The 19,509-nt window shown below is 40.4% G+C and overlaps 1 protein-coding gene across 1 annotated transcript in view; it reads right to left on the reverse strand.

Moving 5' to 3' along the window:
- fat3a (FAT atypical cadherin 3a) overlaps nt 1-19,509 on the reverse strand; it is a 98,076-nt gene that overhangs the window by 47,527 nt on the left and 31,040 nt on the right. The window contains exons 3-6 of the mRNA XM_063907609.1: nt 15,127-15,188; nt 9,285-9,599; nt 8,650-8,860; nt 2,018-2,157 (exon numbers count right to left, since the gene is read on the reverse strand). Of these exons, the coding sequence (XP_063763679.1) occupies nt 2,018-2,157; nt 8,650-8,860; nt 9,285-9,599; nt 15,127-15,188 (728 nt within the window). The remainder of the gene's footprint in view (nt 1-2,017; nt 2,158-8,649; nt 8,861-9,284; nt 9,600-15,126; nt 15,189-19,509) is intronic.

Raw genomic sequence — 19,509 nt, forward strand, 5'->3', positions numbered from 1 at the left:
TCCAGAAAAAGGACCCTGAGATTTGTTCTGATTTCTATCCAGAGACAACATAAAGAGAAGCGAAGGGAAACGAAGACAGGAGTGGAGCTGAGTGCTGCCAGGCGAAGAGTCTAAATTTAAACCCTGCTGCAGCAGTCGGCCTTCTGTTGCTCAACTGTGGAGACATTCCCTGGCGGCATTACGCCATGCTGACTCTCCATCTGGGAGCCTTCCTCCTATCTTACAGGTGTGTGTGTATGTGTCTCTGTGTGAATAGGGAGTGTGTCTGAAATTGTGAAAATCTGAAATCTTTTAATGCATTTATTTTTTATTATTAAACCCCTTTAGAAATGTTCAATTTATTACGTTATTCAGTTGGGAAAACAATAATTTATTTCTTTGTTGTTATGTCTTGGGTCTTACATAAAGCTATTTAAACATGGATATTAAGGTGGATGGAAAGAAATATCACCTTTTTCTTTTAACTTTTACCTCATGTACTACTTTCTAAATGAGGGATTATTAGCGTTATATAGATATAGTTGTTATAGTTGTATAGATAAGTGTAACTTCGAATAAACAGGTGGCTTGTTTCCAACTAGTCTGATATAGTTTCAAACAGCAATTATTTTTTTGAGTACAATGTTATTGTTACCAATAGGAATCATTTAAAGACATCCATTTTATATGACAAAGTTCAACAATGGTTTGTTCCACAGGAAAAAAACATGTCTTCAAAGAAGATACACAGTAGAAAAGTAAAGTCTCTTTTAGCCCTAGATAGGCTTGTGAATCAAACTATCCAAACCTTTAAATGTAATATTTAGAAAGGTTATAAGTAGTGTCCATTGGCAGAATGTGTTGGTGGAGCTCTGAGAGAGGAGCCAAAGAAGGATGTGGATCCAATGTAAAGGATGAGAAAGGATAGAGAACCTTTTCTTTCCTCGACTATTATGTCCAACGTGAAGTCACTGACAAGGCGCATGAACTAGCTGCCTTGGTGAGCGGCCAGTCCGCTAACAGAGAGTTCAATTTGCTCCACTTCACAGATACATGGCTGATGGGAATATACCAGACAGCCTGCTTGAACTAGCCAACTTCATGCTGGTATGGGCAGACAGGAGTAACAGAGCGGAGGAGGAGGTCTTGCTGTCTCTGTTAACTCTCACTGATATATTATAAAGGAATGCATTTGCACTCCTGATATACAGGTTAAGGCAGTAGCATTGAGCCTTTACTATCTACCATGGGACTTCTTGTGTGCCATTGTTGCGGTCGTTACCAGTCCACTATCTGCTGATTCAGCAAGTGTGAGTTTCCTCATCACACCTGGATTTTAAAAGCAGAACTTTTAGTTGTATAGAAAGAAAGACAACGACTGTCTCGGTTAGGGATCATGAAGAATTCCAAGCTGTCTAAAATTAGTTGAAGAGGAACGGAGGATTGAGGGCAAGGCGTGAAAAAACAGTGTAGGAAGTTTGTATTGGGATGGAATGATGCATTTAGGGTCCTCGCTACGTTAGCTAACTGTTTACTGGTATTACAATACTTTTAAACGAGAATTAGTCATTAGGGCGACTGTGAGGTTGATGGTCATTCTTCAATAGAAAGGTTGGTGGTTTGATCCCCAGTCCACGCAGTCAAGATACCAATGTTTACTTAAAGATACCTTTACTCAAGATACCTAAACCCAAATTGCTCCTGATGGCACGGGCAACAGGATTCCTATGTATGACTGAAAGTCAATGGGTAAACTTGTATATGTAAAAGCACTTTGAGGGGTTGCAAAGATGGGAAATCGGTATATAAAATCCAGTCCATTCATACAAAATGCATTCCATTGACCATTGTAATTTGTTAAAAATTAAGATATACCTCCCTTAAATTAATCAACCTCTCGATTACCTTTTGGTAGTAGACAATGGCTTCTAAAATGCAGCAGTCATGCATTTCCTACTGCCAACATACGAACCACAATCTGGTTGTCAGTGTTCTAAATATTCTGTTCCCTGAGAGGTTGATGTTATAAATTCCGTACCTGTGCGTACGCAGTGTTAGCGCCGTCTGTGGCCTGCACTGTCAGGTTGTAGAAGGAGCGCTGCTCAGCATCCAGAGGCTTGGCGATGATGATGGTGCCCGCAGCCTTCTCCACGTCAAACACGCTGTCGCTGTTCCCACCTGCTCCGGGAGGAAGGTCATACAGGAGGAGGGAGGTGCACAAAGTGTCAATCATACAGACATACTGCAAACGCACATTGGGATGAATATGTGAATACATACAACAAACTGTTTTATTTACCAAGGGTTTTCATTCATGTGCAGAAATGTGTTAACTTCTTAAAAAATATGACACAGGGTTGAATTTGGTGCTCTGCATACTGCACATGACTGGAGACCATTGCTGCCCACACACTCTTCATTGATTTTCCTTGGAGTGTGTTATGATATAAATGAGGGAGGGATGGCTGCTGACAGGGTTAACCCCACCGACCTGTTACGCACACGTGCGCACGCACACACGCGCACGCACGCACGCGCACGCACGCACGCACGCACACACACACACACACACACACACACACACACACACACACACACACACACACACACACACACACACACACACACACACACACACACACACACACACACCAGCACTCCAAAGTCCTGCAAACCAACACTTAAAAGCACGTTCACAGCAAAACAATGAAGCTTTAGCACTGGACATGCAAGCGACAATCTGTGTGTGTGTGTGTGTGTGCGTGTGTGTGTGTGTGTGTTTGTGTGTACACTTTCAAAGGATCGTGCCCCGCCAATATCAACATTTTTATGAGCAAACCGTGCAAATTACCACAATTTTAAAAAGAAAGCAAGGTGCGGAAACACACCAGTTGGGAAATTAACACAATTACAATTACAATATATTTCTACATCTGAATCCTTGCTTGAATGCTTATAAAGCCCAGCAAAATACAAAAATAAAAGGAAGACCCATTTCATGGGACGATTTCATCTGGGTGCCTTAAATGGCCAAGATGGCAACTGAGTGGCATCCCAGTGAAGGAACTGTATTGAAAATGTGCCGGGTTTAGGGATGGAACGAAAAAAAAACAACCTTCCTTTTTGGGGATATTCATAAAAAGCTTGTCATAACTGTGGGCTGGCTTTCATGGTGAGTTCATGACAAATAAAAAAATACAGCTTGATTTTATTTTAAAAACAGGAATCACATTTTCAAGAAAATAAAAAATCACTCTAAATCCGAACAATAACCGTAACCCTAGGTAACATAACTCCAATATTGTTTGTGTCATTTTATAAGTTTTAAGCATATGTTAATCATTTTGGGGATAATATAGTTAGTGTTGGTTATTGTTGGTGTTATTGTTGTATTTTTTTGGGAAACTATTAGGATAGAGATACTAACCACTCTCACGGTACTATGGTACAGTAGAATAAGCTGTTCTGGAGGTGGAGCTGTGCTAATTACCAGGTGTTAATATTCATCTCACCAGCCACATTGAATTAAGTGTGTGTGTGTGTGTGTGTGTGTGTGTGTGTGTGTGGCAGGCTCAAAGAGGTTCCTCAATGGCTTCTCCTCTCTAATCATTCATGAACACAGTCGTCAACACTTGGCCAAGGTTTACTGTTTGTGTGGGTGTGTGTGTTTGTGTTTGCAATTGCAGTAAAACACACACATTACTCTCACTGCTAACAGCTGATGTGTCTGATGTGTGTTCACTTCGATCGATGGGTTAGTCTGCACTCATCTAATTGATGTCCGGACATTACAATTCATCGGCTTTCTTAATCCTTTAGAAATCATATGTTTTATTATCTGTAGGTTCTGCTTTCAACATTTGTAGGTATTTTAGGTAAAAGTTAATACAAAGAATTGTGGGACAGCGTTATCTCCTTTCCTTTCTTAAAGGATGCTCCGGTGTATCCAATGCTAACGGAGATATAAGGGAAACATTAAACGTCCATTCATAACATCAAGAGAATTTGAACAGCTTTTATCACGGCTGATTCTTCCGGAGTATTTTCCCCGTGTTAGGAACCTTCCTAAAAAAAAGACTATTTGACGGCGACCTTGGACTGCGCATTATTCAAACAGAAGAGTGCATGTGGCACTGTTGACATGGTGCTCTGTACACCATACAATATTAATGACGGGCAGCTTCAAACAGCCATGTCAGCCCTCCAACCTTATCATCCTTATTTAGGGCATACAGAAGAAAATAGTCTGGCAAGAATCCTACTGAGGCCGGAAAAAGCCTCCCGCCTGCTGATGGCCAAATTACAGAGAGAAAAAACCCTGCACTCCGCAAAATAGGGGGAAGCAAAAAAGCCTCTACTCGGTTCTAAAATTAGTTTTCACTGCCTGTCTTAGGCCACGTTCATACTCATTGGTTCAGCTGGACAGCTTTTCTCACCTCAGAGCATGGTGATGTCTCACCTCACCAAGTAACAACGTAGTGTGATAAGAGTTACCCTGCACCCTCCTGCTGTCCTGTCATCCATGCGGTGAGAGAAAAGGGTTTTTTTTTGCACCTACATTACTGTAGCTAGCAGTTCCAGTGAACAATGCAACATGGACGACACCTTCTATATGAATTACTTTGACTTAAAATACTTATATTTATTAATGTCATAATTTATATCACTTTAAGGTCACAATACTTCAATGCTATCTATGTCACTTAATTTACTGAAATTGCTGCTACTTGCTTTAGCTATGGTACTTATTTGTGTTTTTTTATGTATGTGTGCTTTACTTCTTTGATTAATTCATGTCTGGTTTTCTTTAGCTGCTTCTCATATGTTGCTGTAGCACTGTAAACGTCCCACTGTGTGACTTATAAAGGATTTATGATTCTGATAATTCAGATGTTAATGGGGCGAGGTCTGAAGTTGTTTAAATTAATTATTGTTTCCTCTTTTTTTTTTAGATATTTGTTTCTGATGGACTTAAATAATTACAGAACGTTCTGTATGTAGTTAGCGGATTGAGTATGGAAGGCAAGTGAGAACAAACAAAGTTTATTTTTTGCCGGTGAATTATTATTTTATGTGTTAGGATCACTTTTAAGACTTGCTGGAAACCCTATGTACTCATTTTAGAGTGCATGGAGAAACAATATTTGCCTGGAAAAAAAGATTCAAGATGGGATAGTGGTACACTTCAGCCTCTTGTGGAGAGAATGAGTATTGCAACTAACAAACAAACACAAAAGACACCAGTTTGCAAAGATCGAAAAACATTTTAAACTTAGACAAATTTGAAATATTGTCTACGTGAAACCTTTTTATTCACCTGTCAAATAAACACAGGACAGAAAGTCAGTTAGATCCGACTTGAAAATGAAGGACAGACGATATATACTTTATTCATCCTAATTTGGGAAATGATTTTTGTATTTTAAGGGGTGGCTGGTCTGTGTTGCTGTATGTGCTACATTTCGTAGTCTGTCTGTATATGTACTGTATGTATTCTGCATTTTAAATGTGTGTGTATTTCTCTGTGTATGTGCACAGTGTTCTCTTCCATCTCATGTTTTTTTCTCAGATACGGTGCTAAGAAAATATTGCTTCCTCTTTCTCTCTAGCCATCCTGAGGACAACACCAACTTTTTAAAGCATTTGTTGTTTATCAGTCTTACAGAAGAGATACGCATACAAATCTAACACACCACTCGGAATCTGACAAGACACAACTTCTCTGCATTTTCTTACACTCCACTTCCCCGTATTTTTTATTTTACTTTTCTTTTTACTAGGGTCAGCAGAGTACCATCTGCGCACATATCTCAGAGTTGGTGTGGATTAAACGGATGGGTGCTTCAGCTGACGATGGGGTTTAAGCGCTGTGTGTTGGATGCTGGAGGTGTGTTGTCTTCTTCAGTCCCAAACCTGCTGCCCAACAGTGGATTGCAGCCATTAGTTAAGCTAATGGGTCAGCAGAGAGTGGGAGATTAGTGTGCCCCTGTGAACCTGCCTTTATAAAGTGCTGCATGAAGGCATGCATTAATTCCATAAGGAGTGTGTGTACAGGTGCTGCTAACAGCAGGTCATTAGACAGAGCTGTCACCCAGGTAACCCTGGTGGTTGTTACCATGGGAGCAGATAAAAAGGTTGTGATACCTTTTTACTAAACATTCATCCCACCAATGAACCGTGGCTTCAATGTAGTCCATTAATGTCAAACACACACACACACACACACACACACACACACACACACACACACACACACACACACACACACACACACACACACACGCACACACATAAACACACACACACACACACACACACACACACACACACACACACACACACACACACACACACACACACACACACACACACACACACACACACACACACACACACACACACACACACACACACACATCATCTACTCAATATGTCAGCAGCACCAATGGGAAGCACGGGAGGTGATGGGTGCCGAAAAAAAAGGACAAGTAAAAGGAAAAGAAAGGCGGAAAACAAGGACAGGAAGTAAAAAGAGGACAGCTAACAGGGGAAGAGGAAATAGGAAACGAGATACCTTCTGAGGAACAGTTCCTGCCACAAGCGCTCTGCAGAATATAGAACATCTCACGAAAAGACCTGGGACCTTCCAGGCATGAAGCATTGAGGAGAAAGAGGAAAGAGAAGGTGAGACAGGGAGGCAGACAGGCCCGAGGGAGAGGGACAGGAGGAGGAGGAGGAGAAGGTGAGCAGAGGAGATGAGGAGACGGACTGAGAAGGTGAACCTCTATCTAATTAATGCTACATAGGATGAATTCTACAGAAAAAACACAGTGAAGTATGTCGTATTAGGGAAATCTGTCATTTCAGCCAATTCAGAATGAATTAGCATTTTTCTGATGGTTTTACTTCACTCAGGATAATTTTAAAATCAAGTCTTAAATCAAGAACCCTAAGGACATTTAACAATTTCTTCTCAAAGAAAATAATCCAATGTTATTATATTTATCTTACTGACCAATGGTAGAAACTCTTTATACTGTATATCACAATCAACCTGTTTGGGTCTGTTTTCAGTGTTTCCCCGGAACTGAGTGGCTACGAGCTAAAGGCGAACATTAACTTCAGATCCAAACATTCGTTGACTGAAATCCTTTATCTGGTTAAAATGAGAAGTAAAAACGACCAGTGGTCAGAAAGGAAATGCCATTTATGACAAGTAAGCATACACAAAAGGGGACGAGGCCAGGTAGTGGGAACGCAATGAAACCAAAATAATGGTACTTTGATTAAAATATCATATTACCCTAGCTATGAGACATGGATGGAAACATTGGTAAGCACGTAAGAACACAACTCAACAAAAGATTTAACATAGTGTAGTCATTTTTAGAAATGTTTAAGCAAAATATTAAATTATACGTTTAATTATTTATTGTATTAATGTAATATATTGTTTTTTCTTTGGGCTTTTACACAACACACGCACCACATGACTGACACAGGATCATGATGAAAATATCAATGCATCTATTATGCTGTTGCTCTTCAACGCCTTAAAACTGCACTTATATAGATGTGCATATGTAAGCCTTACATTATTCATAAATGTGCTTACTAACCACATTTAAAACAGTAATATTAAGGATTTAATTGAATGTATTTACTATCCATGAATACAAATGTATACATAAGCATTTCTTTCATATTAATACTTACAATTTCACACTGCATATTGCATTGTTGCTTTTGCACACAGAGGAATTATGCACTCTGTGTCCTGCTGAGACTGGCCTCATTAATACTGGTTAAAGTGAAGAAGGACAGAGGGATGGACAGAGACATGATGAGAAAAAAAAGAAAGATAGCGCAATGGAGAGCCAGAAGCACGAGCCAGAAGGTATCTCCAGCTGGATACACACCCACCGTCACTGCTCAGTGACAACAAAAGGAAAAACGGATGGTGCATTGTGGGAACTGCAGTCCTTACTGTTGATGAGCCCTCGGTGCATGCATCAGGGCTGGGGAACTCTGTGTACATATTGGCGTTAAAAAGAAACTAATGTAATTATAATCAAAAGTACTGATTATTAGAATTCTTTAATCACTTTTACAAATCCAGAATCGTCACCATACATAATGCGTAAGAACTTGAGCTTAGCGCACTGGGCATGACATAATCTTGTTAAGCCTTTTCAAGTGGGTGAAAGTGAACTTTGACGGATTCAAAGGATTTAAGAGCGCCATGTTGGGCATTTCCCCATTTAAAGGGGGAATGTCACAGTGGCTTTACGATGTGTCTGAATGTATCGAGAGCCAGTGTGTTCTCTAAGCAGGGACATTATGAAGGGAACTAAATAAGTCATAGTAATACACTTATGAATAAGACGAAATCCCTTAAAGGGAACATCCCTTCAAAAATAGATTCAGGATCACATGAAGATATATTTTAGTTCCATCCTGATTTCAAATCCATATCATGACCGGACAACTGGAGAAGCTGTCACCATGGCGACTGAAATGGGCAGAGCATAACAGATCATGCAGCAAGGCCAGAGTATCTGAGCTGCACCTCAAACACACATCAACACACACCATGCCCTAACTCACACTACGCACAGCTCTCCACTGGCTGATAAGAGGATCACCCTCGCCTACAGGGGGGGTGTTTACCTGTGATGTCAAACCACAAGGGGGCGGAGCTCTGCTGCAGGGAGACCACGCCCACAATCTCTGCCACCTTGTCGTTCTCCATGATGGTGAAATTGTAGAACTGCTCGTCGAAGAGCAACGGGAGCGCCAGGGGGGTAGTGCGACGGATCCACTCGATGTGCAGGCGAGCTGTGGAGGATCTCTGAGGACGCCCGTTGTCCGTCGCTTTGATCTGGACAGCGGGGAGGAGAGATAGTAAGTAAAGTAAAGAGTCAATGATAGAGAAAAGCATGTATTGAGAAAACAAATAAATATGTGTCAACATCTCTACAAATTAAATCTATTTAAACTGCTCAACAGAAATATTTTTAATCTATTTTATTTCATCTTTTATTGGACATTTTACTTGGGCATTTCTTGTTTTGCACAACTTCTCGAGTTTATATTTATTATTTTTAATTTCACATTTTTTAATCATCAGCAATCATTGCGAAAACACCTTTTCCACTGGGATAACTCAAGTATTCTGATGCTTATGATTATAGTTCTGAAAAAGTCTGCTTAGGTGCAATGAGATCATAACCACAATACTGATACTTTTGTTCTTAATATACAGTAGCTGACATTTTGTCCATAACTGATAAAGGTTGTCTTACAGTCAGGATGTCGTAGTTCCCTGCAGAAAAAGCCTTGCGGGAAGACACGACTGCAGTCTTGGGGTCGATGAAGAACTTCCCGTCCTCGTTTCCGTCCACGATGCTGTAGGAGAGGTCGCTGTTGGGCCCTTCGTCGCGGTCGTAGGCAAACACCCGATAGATGGCCTCGCCCTTCTTTCTCCGCTCTCTCTCTGGGAGTTTCACCTGGTAGACCTTCTCCGGAAATGTGGGCTTGTTGTCGTTTTCATCCACGACCTGAACCATCACCCACACGGTGCTCTGTCTGGCACTGGGGCCGCCGTCTGACACCAACACCTGTGGGGGCAGTGAGAGATTCAGAACAAACACACAGGCAGGGAATGTGTTTCAATTCAGGGATTAGATATGGCCTCTGAAAGACTAAACTAACAGAGGCCTTAATGGTGCTTTTAAATGCTCTTCTATCACTTACACACATTTTGACCTTGGACCATCTGAAGGTACAGTGAAAGCTAGGTGGTGGTTATTTCAGACTTTGGAGTTTCAAAGGGTAAATTGAAGGAAATGTTATCTAGAACTTTAACACAAAATAAATTCAATGTTAATAATAATAATAATAATAATAATAATAATAATAATAATAATAATAATAATAATAATAATACAAATAAAGCTTTATTTATATAGCACTTTTCATACAGCAGGTGCACAAACTAAAACCAACAAGAACAAATTCACCTCAGGTCAGATGTTAAGACTTTTTTTGAACAGCATAACAACATAAAATAGTGTTTCAAAGTGTTAAGACACAAGGATGATAATAAAAACAATAAAACAGATACTGATCCCTCTCAAATAAATAAATGAAGACAAAAGGCAAAATAAATTGATACAACAACATCTAAAAAACCTATAAAATAAACAAATACACAATAAATTAATGACAATGTATTGATAATTATAATAGAGGATAAAAAATGAAAGGATTAAAAGACCTACTTTAAAGGAAATGTCACTAATAACACTGTTAAATAATATAAGTTAAAACCTATAAAACCGTAAATAAATAAAACAATATAAAGTTGTGTACTAAAAAGTAAACAATATATACTAAAAACATCTGGAAGATCTTATATTTAAAAAAAGAAGCAATATTATGTTTTAAAAATACTTGTTACAAGCAAAAGTCCAGCATTCAAACTCTTACTAAAGTATTGGCCCATTTCAAAATCATATATATTACATTTCTGGATTATTATTACTGATTATGGATAATGGCATTCATGTCTCTATAACAGCTGGTGCTCGTGGAGATCATTTGAATTATTCTGTAGCCTGCTGCTGGATAACATATAATTATGTGTCATTGTTTTTTTTATTAAATGCAGTAGAGTGAAAAAAAATACAATATTGGCTTCCTAAATGTTGCGGAGTGGAAGTTTAAAGTAGAAAACATTGCAAATACTTAGTCCATGAAAAATGAAAGTACAGTGCTTGAGTACATGTACTATATTCGTTCCATCATTCAGCTCTTTTTATATCATATCTAATTTAGGATACATATGAATAAATTAGCACTTCACATGTTTTGCTAATTTGAAGCCCCACAACTGTGTGTTACGCAGAGATTTTACAACATTAGGTAGAAATATAGTTTTACTTCTTCTGCACTTCTGGTTAGATGATAACAGTGAGTAATATTCCCCTCTGTGGGACCAATAAAGGTATTCTGATTCTGATCTAAATTTCCCAGTACTTGTGCAATGTCAATAAAGTGCAATCTGATATATAAGTACCAACAGCACCTGTGTGTGTTACTCTATTTGCTGCTGTTGTGTGTCAGTGTCTGATGAAACTGTATGTCTTCCTATGTTTAGACAGCTACTTCTCTTTCTGCTTTTGTTCTTCTGAAATGATAAAGAAGGTGATCTCTGAGAGGCGGAGCTAGCCAATGAAAGCGACAAAGCGGGCTGTTTGTCTTTGTCCTAAATTTATATTCATTTTGCTCGAAGTGCAATCACTTTGCAGCTTGTCACTGATTCACGACGCAGCAGCAGTTCATTTCCCCTGTGCTCATGGCTGGCTTCATTTACGAATACCATCTGTCATTTTAGAAAATGCCAGACATGAGGAACTGCAGTGATTGTGAAGAAAGAGTTATCCCCAACCTGGCTCGCAAGATTTCTGACAATAGAAGGAAAAGCAGGCGGAGAAAACATAATCATAAGAAACAGGAGAAAGGAGGAGGAAGACTGAGTAAGATATAGACAGGTCATTCTTTAAAAGCACTCAGCACTACGGTAGTGTGTGTGCGTGTGTGTGTATACATCAATGTGTCTGATGTATTACATAAACAAGTGATGCCCTTCACTCGATAAAATGTATTCAGAGTGTCAGCTCCTTAAAATAGCAACTTCAGAGACCCTGAAAAACCAGAGCCAGAATGAGTTTTCAATTTATTAATCAAAAGATAAAATGAAATCAACACAGATAATTGACGGCAACGCACTTGACTGCAGTCAAGACAAAACAGGCATTAAATCCATTCGTTATTGTTACCCAGTTTCAGCTGAAAGAGCCAAATCAATGTTTCATTACACAGCTTCATGCTCAGCCTCTGAGAACTCCAACAGTAGTGACAGCGCCAGAAAGAAAATCAAGTGGTGAAAGAAGAAGAAATATTTGCAAGTTCCCGCTAAGTCTGCTGCGTATCGTATCAAAATAAGCTTCAGGCAAAGGAATCAGGAGCTGCAGTGAGTTAGAAAATAAATTTAAATGACTGAAAAAGATAATGACGTGGTATTGCCGTGATCAGCGTCCTTATATACCAATACCAAAAAAGTGCCTGAAGCCTCTGTCAGAGCCTGTTTCCACAAAGCATCTTTATCTGAGCGCCAGCGACTTTTTACTATTGTTTCCAATGGGTGAGAGCACATGGCGTCGCATGCTGCTGCCTCGAGAAAGAGAGTACACCTGCGTCTTGTTTTCCAAAAGCATCACCGTTTTTGCATGATCTTTCCAGAAAAATGCAGGTGAAGTCACGGAAGAAATTTTACAAGACACTTTGTCTTTTAGAGGGAAACTATCATAACACAGCCCGAGAAACTTGTTTGTGGAAGCAGACTGGTTGCTGGTCACTGGATGTTGCTGCCAATGAGTGTTGAGCTTTTATCGCCGCACAAGATCATCGACCTCTCTCCACGGCTGTCAGACTGAGCCCTGACATGCTCCTTCATACAAAGTGTAAGGGCAATTGGTAAATGGACTGCATTTATATAGTGCTTTCCCACTCTTTACGACCTCTCAAAGAGCTTATACGTTTACAAGTCAGCATTCGCCCATTTACACACATTCATAAAAAGGCAGAGGCTACCATACAATGTGCCACCTGGTCAGGGGGACTAACATTCACACACTGTAGCCATTCCATCGGGAGCAACTGGTAGTACAGTATCTTGCTTAAGGATACATCCACATATTAGGAAGATTGTCCTTGTACGATGTGAGGGTCCAAGGACAGAGGGTGTCATATTTGTATTCATATTCTTTACAAACTGTAAAGTCCACTGTCAAAGTCAAATGTAAAATGTGTGATATTTGGCTATATAAATACACTTTGATTGATATTGACTACAAGGGACTGGAATTGAATTGAACCAGGAATTGAACCACTGACCTTCCGATCATAATATGACCACTGTAGCGGCCAAAATCATATAGAAATAAAACAGATCAGCAATTTAAAATAACATGGCCGCTGAGTTAGTGAATCTTACATAGGGCAAGGATGCAAATCCAGACAAGAATCTCCCTTTGTCCACTTATTTTCCCTGTGGCTTTTCTTGTAGCCTGAATTACCCTGGTAAAAAACGATGTACATACTAGTGCTCTTCTCCCTCCACCACATGTCTCCAATACTTACAATTACACCAGGTGCCCTAATCACCGAGGGCCCTAAGATTCCATCAAAATAAAAGCATAAACCTACTAAACTAAATGTTTAACTATTCAATAATATACATCAAAACATAGCTCAAACAACCTCTCATGTCAAACTAATTTAAAGTATCCCAAATAGGTAGATAAAGGCAAGATCTGCCAGGCAGACACTGGATGTTGCTGCTTATGCTGAGCTTTTTTTCGCATATTCAGGCGAGGAGGCTCTCCCTTTCTGCCAGAAAAAGACACTATGAAGATAAGTGCTCGGTGCTTCCAAACCTAACCTGTCAGGTTAGCTTGAAATAATCTCAGGTTTTTGCCCAGCTAAGTCCTTTTCGTTCATCAATGTGGAACAAGAACCAGGCAAGATCAAAAGCGCAATACAGTATACCATGTTTATGTCGCTTGTCCCCAGTTCGCTCACAGCCCAGAAACGCTGAAAGACACAGCATGCACAATACAAGCGCACAGACTGGATTCTATGAGTCATGTGAAAGCCAGTGTCGCAATTTATCTCTAATCACGCCGTAGCAGAGTGGAGACAGGTTCCCATTATTGTCTAACAGAGACCACCGCACGCACACCGTTTTCAGACCAGCTCTATTACCGAGCTAATGCAAACCTCACTGAGGACCGTCAGGAGCAGAGGAGCAGAGGGAACTGCGGGTGTGTGTGTGTGTGTGTGTGTGTGTGTGTGTGTGTGTGTGTGTGTGTGTGTGTGTGTGTGTGTGTGTGTGTGTGTGTGTGTGTGTGTGTGTGTGTGTGTGTGTGTGTGTGTGTGTGTGTGTGTGTGTGTGTGGTTGTGTATTTCTAGACGAGTACAGAAGATAGGAAAGCCTATTTGTTCTCATCTAAATCATGGCAGCCTCAGGATTAGGGGGGAGGGGCTGTTTGTCGTTAACTCATTGTGACTTGAAGACTTTTGTGAAATGTTAAAGGTCACGCATGCATAAATGAACTTGCATGTACAAAATATTGGATAATGAACATGAAAACATAACCTAACATAAATAACGACACAAATTTGGTCAAATCTTTAACTGCCACATCAGAGAATAGGTCAAGATGACTGCAAGTCTGACCGCAATTCGATGCCAACTTTCAATTTATGACATCATATAGGATATATTGTGGCAGTACCAGTTTCGTAGGGCTATTTGTTTCAATATGAAAGAGCGTCTATGACGCATGCATCACTTAATACTCTCCGGCCAGAATCGACACAGCAGGAACATCAGTAAACCAGTTTGCATTGATCACTGACTGGATGAGTTTGTTTCCTTGGAGAACCGGCTGCCCACAGCTGTTTTCTAGAATAACAAGCGCCATTTCATGAGATCCCTGCAGCATTTGAAGGAAAAAGGAACGATGAACCTGCCACCTCCGAGAAGTGCCATGCCAGCGTGCAGAGCCATTACGCATCATTCAGATCTGGTTAAAATGACAGCAAGCTGCTTCATTATAACCACTCGGAAACACATCAGATGCATGATTATCGCTTCATATTCCGCTTTTTGATCAACAAGACTTCCGTCGACAGGGGGCATAATAGCCTCCTTCCGATATTTTTTACTCTGGGCACAGCTTGGGGAATTTGCTTGGGAACTGAAAGGTCACCCGATCAAGTCCAGGGAAAACCAAGTGCTACAGAGGTGTCCCTGAGCAAGGCACCATTCCCTACACTGCTCCCCGGGTGCTGTACATACGGCAGCACACTGCTCCTACCACCATCAAGGGCTATCTTTTTCTTCTTCTCTGAACAATAAGCGCCAGGACAGTTGACTTCAGCATGTCAAAAAAAATCCCGGAAGGATCTTCCTGTGCGCTCTGGCAGCACTACACCATTGGTCAGTAACAAAAAAAGATATCGAAGTCGTTAAATGTAGTGCATGCACAGACTCACATCACGTCACAATTTGCTCACCTCTAAAACATGTTCTGTTTGTTGTTCACGGTCCAGTTTTCTTGAAGTTGTGGTTATCAGACCTGAGACAGAAAACACAGGAGGAAACAATTAGAAAAGAGACACAGACTCACAGACACACACACACTGAGGTGCCAGTAAGCCAAATGAGCAAAGTGACATGGTAATTAGTTGTGGGTGTCGGACACGATAGTTTGTTCTAATTACATGTAATGAGAGAAGGGAGAGCAACTAACAGAAGGAGATACCAATACAATGCTGAGGTATTATTCAAAGTGAATATTAAGTATTCCGAAGGTCACAACATCATGTTGTTATGGCCCTGACGGACAGTTAGGTGGTGACATGTCTACCTCCCTTCTCAAATTAAAAAGAGGGCTTTAAAAATGGGAGAGAGAATTACGGATATGTCTTCATTTAAAAGGTGGTACATTTTGGCCGGTTCAGGAACCTGTACGGTACAATACAGATAAATCTACAATGTTGTTTAACACACACAACTGTATATACATTATGTAGTAGATACTGAGAGCATTTTTTAATAATAGAAGACTTTGTCTTAGAAGTATTTGAAAATACATATATTTAGTAGAGGAGGCAAATGTTACCTAATCCACTGCAAAAATTGCAGTCATGCAAACCCTTTTATGATCTGGAGGCTTTTTAAATGTTAATATTTTTTATATTGCTGTGCATTATCCCTTGAACACACCATAACCTACAGTTACAATCCACATTGACTGTTTGCAATCAAGGCCATGCTTATCTGCCTAAAACCAGCTGATTTTTTAGTGGGGAGCGAGTCACAGTTCTCAGTAAAGTAGTTTAAGTTGCCTTTGGGGTTAAAGGTGAGATGGTATGTGAGAGCGACAGGTGAATTTTTGCTGCATCAGCTGTATTGCTGTTATGGCCAATCTAAATTCTAACCCTTGCTTATGGTCTTTAGTTCTAGGTAATGATTCATAGAAGAATATTGTGCCAAGCGGTGACAATTAGTTTCTTTTCCAGGCTGTCTGAGTTCACCCTTACAGAAAGTATCAGGAGCTCAGGCAACTACTGTTTACCACACTGACAAAGCTGTAGTGGGCTAAGCATCTGAAAACAGCTGGACGACTTTTCGGTATATCTGACACATCCAACAAGAAGGATATCAAAGGGCAGAACCAGAACACTGATGGGATTCTCAAGGGAACAACTCGAGAAACTAAAAGAGGAGGAAGAATGTCTAGGTTACTTGTTTACCTTAAGATGTACAAGATAAACAGAAGGAAGTGCATGAATGCAATTTAACCCAACGTGATTTCACAAGAGGAGTAAAACCGTTCTGAGTAAAAGAAAAAACAACCGTATGGATCATTTTGATTTATATCAGAGCCCCTATCTAATTACTAGAATATATTTCCAGCTAAAGATCAACCAAAAACACAAAGGAAGTCAACCATACTTCCGTATAAGTGCACCTAGACGTAGTACCTTCACTTGGTTTGTGGATCTCAAATTGTTTCTAGATCAGAAATATAGCAGCAATCATATTTCAAGTGTCGAACACTGCAAGAACTTTTGTTTGTTGCAGAAATAAATGACCAGGCTTAACACATTATTGGAACTGATCCATTCCATCAGGCATGTGAAGTCTTCCTGATTACAAACATACATGAGTACTGCCAACCTATCCCTGAGATTAGTAATAGTATGCTACTTCCTTTGGTGCCACTCCCACTTCAAACAAACACATTTGAAAAAGAATGGAACACTTTGGGGCCAGGCCTCCAGCAGTGGGTCCCTGTGCACATTTTACTTTGGGTACCATGAAGACTTGGGCCCTTGCGCCTGTCATAGTTTGACCCCAGACATCACAATGAGGGTCCAACCAGTTGATAACATTGATCAATACTGACAGTCTCTCTACTTACTGCTAAGCTGTGGACTGTTGTAATCATAAATGCACTCTTAACTATCAAGAGAAAAGTACTATTGATTAATGAGAACACTACTGCTGGGCTTTATGCTACATTAGCCACGCAGACTGACATGCTAACAAGCCAGGAGCAGCTGACGGCAGCTCCTGCATCTGTTAGTGCCAATTTATTAGCTTTAACAAGGAAGGGAATGTGACAGCACTCAACACTAACACAACACACGCACACTCAGTCTTTAAACTACTGTCTCTTTGTGTCTATCTAGCTGTTATGTCAAAGCATCAAACTCACAGATGACAATACAGTACACACACACAGAATGTTAACATCCGGCAAATGACACACTAATGCACATTTCAAGCCCCCGAGTCAAAAATGTGCATTATTACAATAACACACAGAGACATGCATCAAGAAACTAGAGCACGCTCGCACAAGTTCATTCCTTTGACTACACACATAAACAATCTGTTGTAAAAAGCCCCCCAGAAAGAAACATAAATAAAAAGCACCATCAACATGACATATTGTTGAGTTGCATCAAGTTTGAATAACTGGAGCCTAATCAATACTTGATAATGTTGCGAGCCATCATGTCCACAACACACACAATTAAATACATTTGAGATACCATGTCTGAGTTAAAGGTCTCCTATTATGCTATATTTCAACAATATATTGTAGGGTAATATCTATACAAAACTTGTCTGTGAAGTGTTTTGTTCAAAATACCAAACAGATCACCCATTGTAGCATGCCTCATACCCCTCTATTTCAGCACTGTTCCTGAAGTGCTGATTCTGTGAATGTCACTTTAAATTTGAGCTGAGCTGAAACTGGCCACGCCCCTTTGGAGCGCATGCAGCTCTCTGTCTGAAGAGAGAATTTTCTAACGGAGGTACTCAGTTGCCGCTGCGGTGATTAAGTATTTCTGAAACACTTCTCAGTATTTACCACTAGAACAGAGACATTATATGTATTATATAAAACAACTCTAAGTCCGTCCTGCAGACATCCTGCTGAACACGCACACACACACACACACACACACACACACACACACACACACACACACACACACACACACACACACACACACACACACACACACACACACACACACACAGGTGCTGCAGAGGGGATTCGGCTTGCGACTGTATATTGCGGACGATAGGTTGGGACGTGTCACGTGGGCAGGACGTTGCCAGGAGTTCGATGTAAAGCCAGCCCACATTTCAATTATGACGTCATATTGGCAGCAAGTCTGGAACGGCTCGTTTGTACCCCCATTTTTAGAGATGTGGGTAAGGAGGAAAAGAGAGAGGGTTGTATTTTCTGACACTTTGTGAGTCTCCTTACACACCGGGGACACATATTTAATTATAAAAGACATCAAAAAGTGCATTTTGCATAATAGTGGACCTTTAACATGTTCCATGTCGGCTCCAGGAAGGATAGTGAGATTAGATGTTAATGTGATGCTTTTATTCAAAGAATATATTTAAATACTGCAGGACACTTTGAGTGGATGGGATTGAACTGGTAACCCCATGTTTTGAATATTAGCCCACTAATCACACTTTTGGCAACAAACACGGGATAATTCAATTGTGTCAAAGTGGGCAGGTCTGATCTAAACGATTAGGGTAAGCAGATTGGGTTAGTGTCAGGGTTTACAGCCAGCTCGGTGCCATCACTGTGTGGGAAATATTTGGAGATCACCGCCATCCCCCTCGTCCCTTGTCATGAAATTGTTCACAAATCAAAAGAGAGAGGAAGAACCAATCATCTTTAGCAATGCCAATCATTAGCCCTCATACTGTAAGTGGGCTAGTTACGTCCCGGCAATTGCTCTTGCTTACCAACATGTTCATTGGACACTCATCTCATGAAAACATGTCTTTACCCTGTAGTATTTAGTTATTCCCCAGACCAGAGTTGGGACCAAGTCACTGTTTGGCAAGTCACAAGTCAGTCCCAAGTCTTAGCAATCAAGTCCAAGTCAAGTCCCAAGTAAAGATAGAGAAGGGTAAGTCGAGTCCAAGTCCGAGTCACATCAAAGCCAAGTCGAGTCCAAGTCCAAGTCCTGATCTTTTTCAAGTCCTGAAGAAGTCATCATGTACTCTTCACTTAATATTGCAATTATTAGACTATCGATTATTATTTCAACATATCAATCTAATCTACAGTCTCATTTTATAGATACAGATTGAAATATGTTCAATGTTTCTGTATTGAAATCTTTTACGATATACACACGCACCCTAAGACCTTCAAAGTATCTTAGAGAAGAAGTGAGAGTGAATATTGGGTTTCAATTGTATTAGCACGGAAGGCACCAATGCGACCATAAAGTTAGTAAAGCGCCTTGACCAGTGAGGCATATGAGCTGTGTGGATGTCTGAAAGCAGTGTGTATGTGTGTGAGAGAGAGAGAGAGAGAGAGAGAGAGAGAGAGAGAGAGA

Source organism: Eleginops maclovinus, chromosome 18 (assembly GCF_036324505.1).
Source record: "Eleginops maclovinus isolate JMC-PN-2008 ecotype Puerto Natales chromosome 18, JC_Emac_rtc_rv5, whole genome shotgun sequence".
Taxonomy (NCBI): Eukaryota; Metazoa; Chordata; class Actinopteri; order Perciformes; family Eleginopidae; genus Eleginops; species Eleginops maclovinus.